General features: G+C 64.5%; 1 protein-coding gene across 1 annotated transcript in view; it reads right to left on the bottom strand.

Annotated features, from left to right (window-relative positions):
• The window catches only part of LOC104620657 (leucine-rich repeat-containing protein 14-like), a gene marked incomplete at its 5' end in the record, with an annotated part of 1,442 nt that overhangs the window by 341 nt on the left and 499 nt on the right, over positions 1–602 (bottom strand). Inside the window, 2 exon segments of the mRNA XM_010286945.1 lie at positions 3–217; positions 465–597. Of these exon segments, the coding sequence (XP_010285247.1) occupies positions 3–217; positions 465–597 (348 nt within the window).

Below are 602 nucleotides of genomic sequence, written 5' to 3'. Positions count from 1 at the left end.
CAGCCGGCACTCCATGAGGTCCAGGTGGAGGAGAGAGGCTGAAGTCTCTGCCAGGAGCTGCTGGAGGGGTTGGAGAAGGTTGTCGGAGAAATCGTGGCCACTCAGGTCCAACTTCCGCAGCGCCGGAGCGTGGAGGCTTTGGGAAAGGAAGGCGAGGTCGCCGGGAAGGAGGTAGCAGAAGGCCAGCTCCAGGCTTTCCAGGGGAGCCTGCAGGTCGCTGCCGGGAAGGGGAGAGCAAGCTGTGAGCCCCCCAAAGCCATCACCGGGCGGAGGGAGCTGCCGCCGGATTAAACCGGATCTTAAATCTTTGACTGATGGGGCGGGGATGGTTCCCGCGTTCCCGGAAGAACCGCGCCAGGCAACGGCGGCGAACCCAAGCCCCAATGCACAAACCGAGACCCTTGGATTCCCCGCGCCGGGGCATGAAAAGGGCAGGTTGGGGACCTGCTCCACCAGGAACTTACCCGAGAAGTTGCCTCAGTTTCCCTGAAAGCCTGGAGGAATCCAGGTTGAGCTCCTTGAGGCAGGACAACCTCCCCAGCTGCGCGGCGAGGCGCCGGAGGCCGGCATCCGGCCCCGCCGCGAGGCGCCGCACATAAACG

Source organism: Phaethon lepturus, unplaced genomic scaffold (assembly GCF_000687285.1).
Source record: "Phaethon lepturus isolate BGI_N335 unplaced genomic scaffold, ASM68728v1 scaffold27375, whole genome shotgun sequence".
Lineage (NCBI taxonomy): Eukaryota > Metazoa > Chordata > Aves > Phaethontiformes > Phaethontidae > Phaethon > Phaethon lepturus.
Note: the sequence above shows the minus strand (reverse complement) of the source record. Positions and strands in the feature narration are given on the sequence as shown.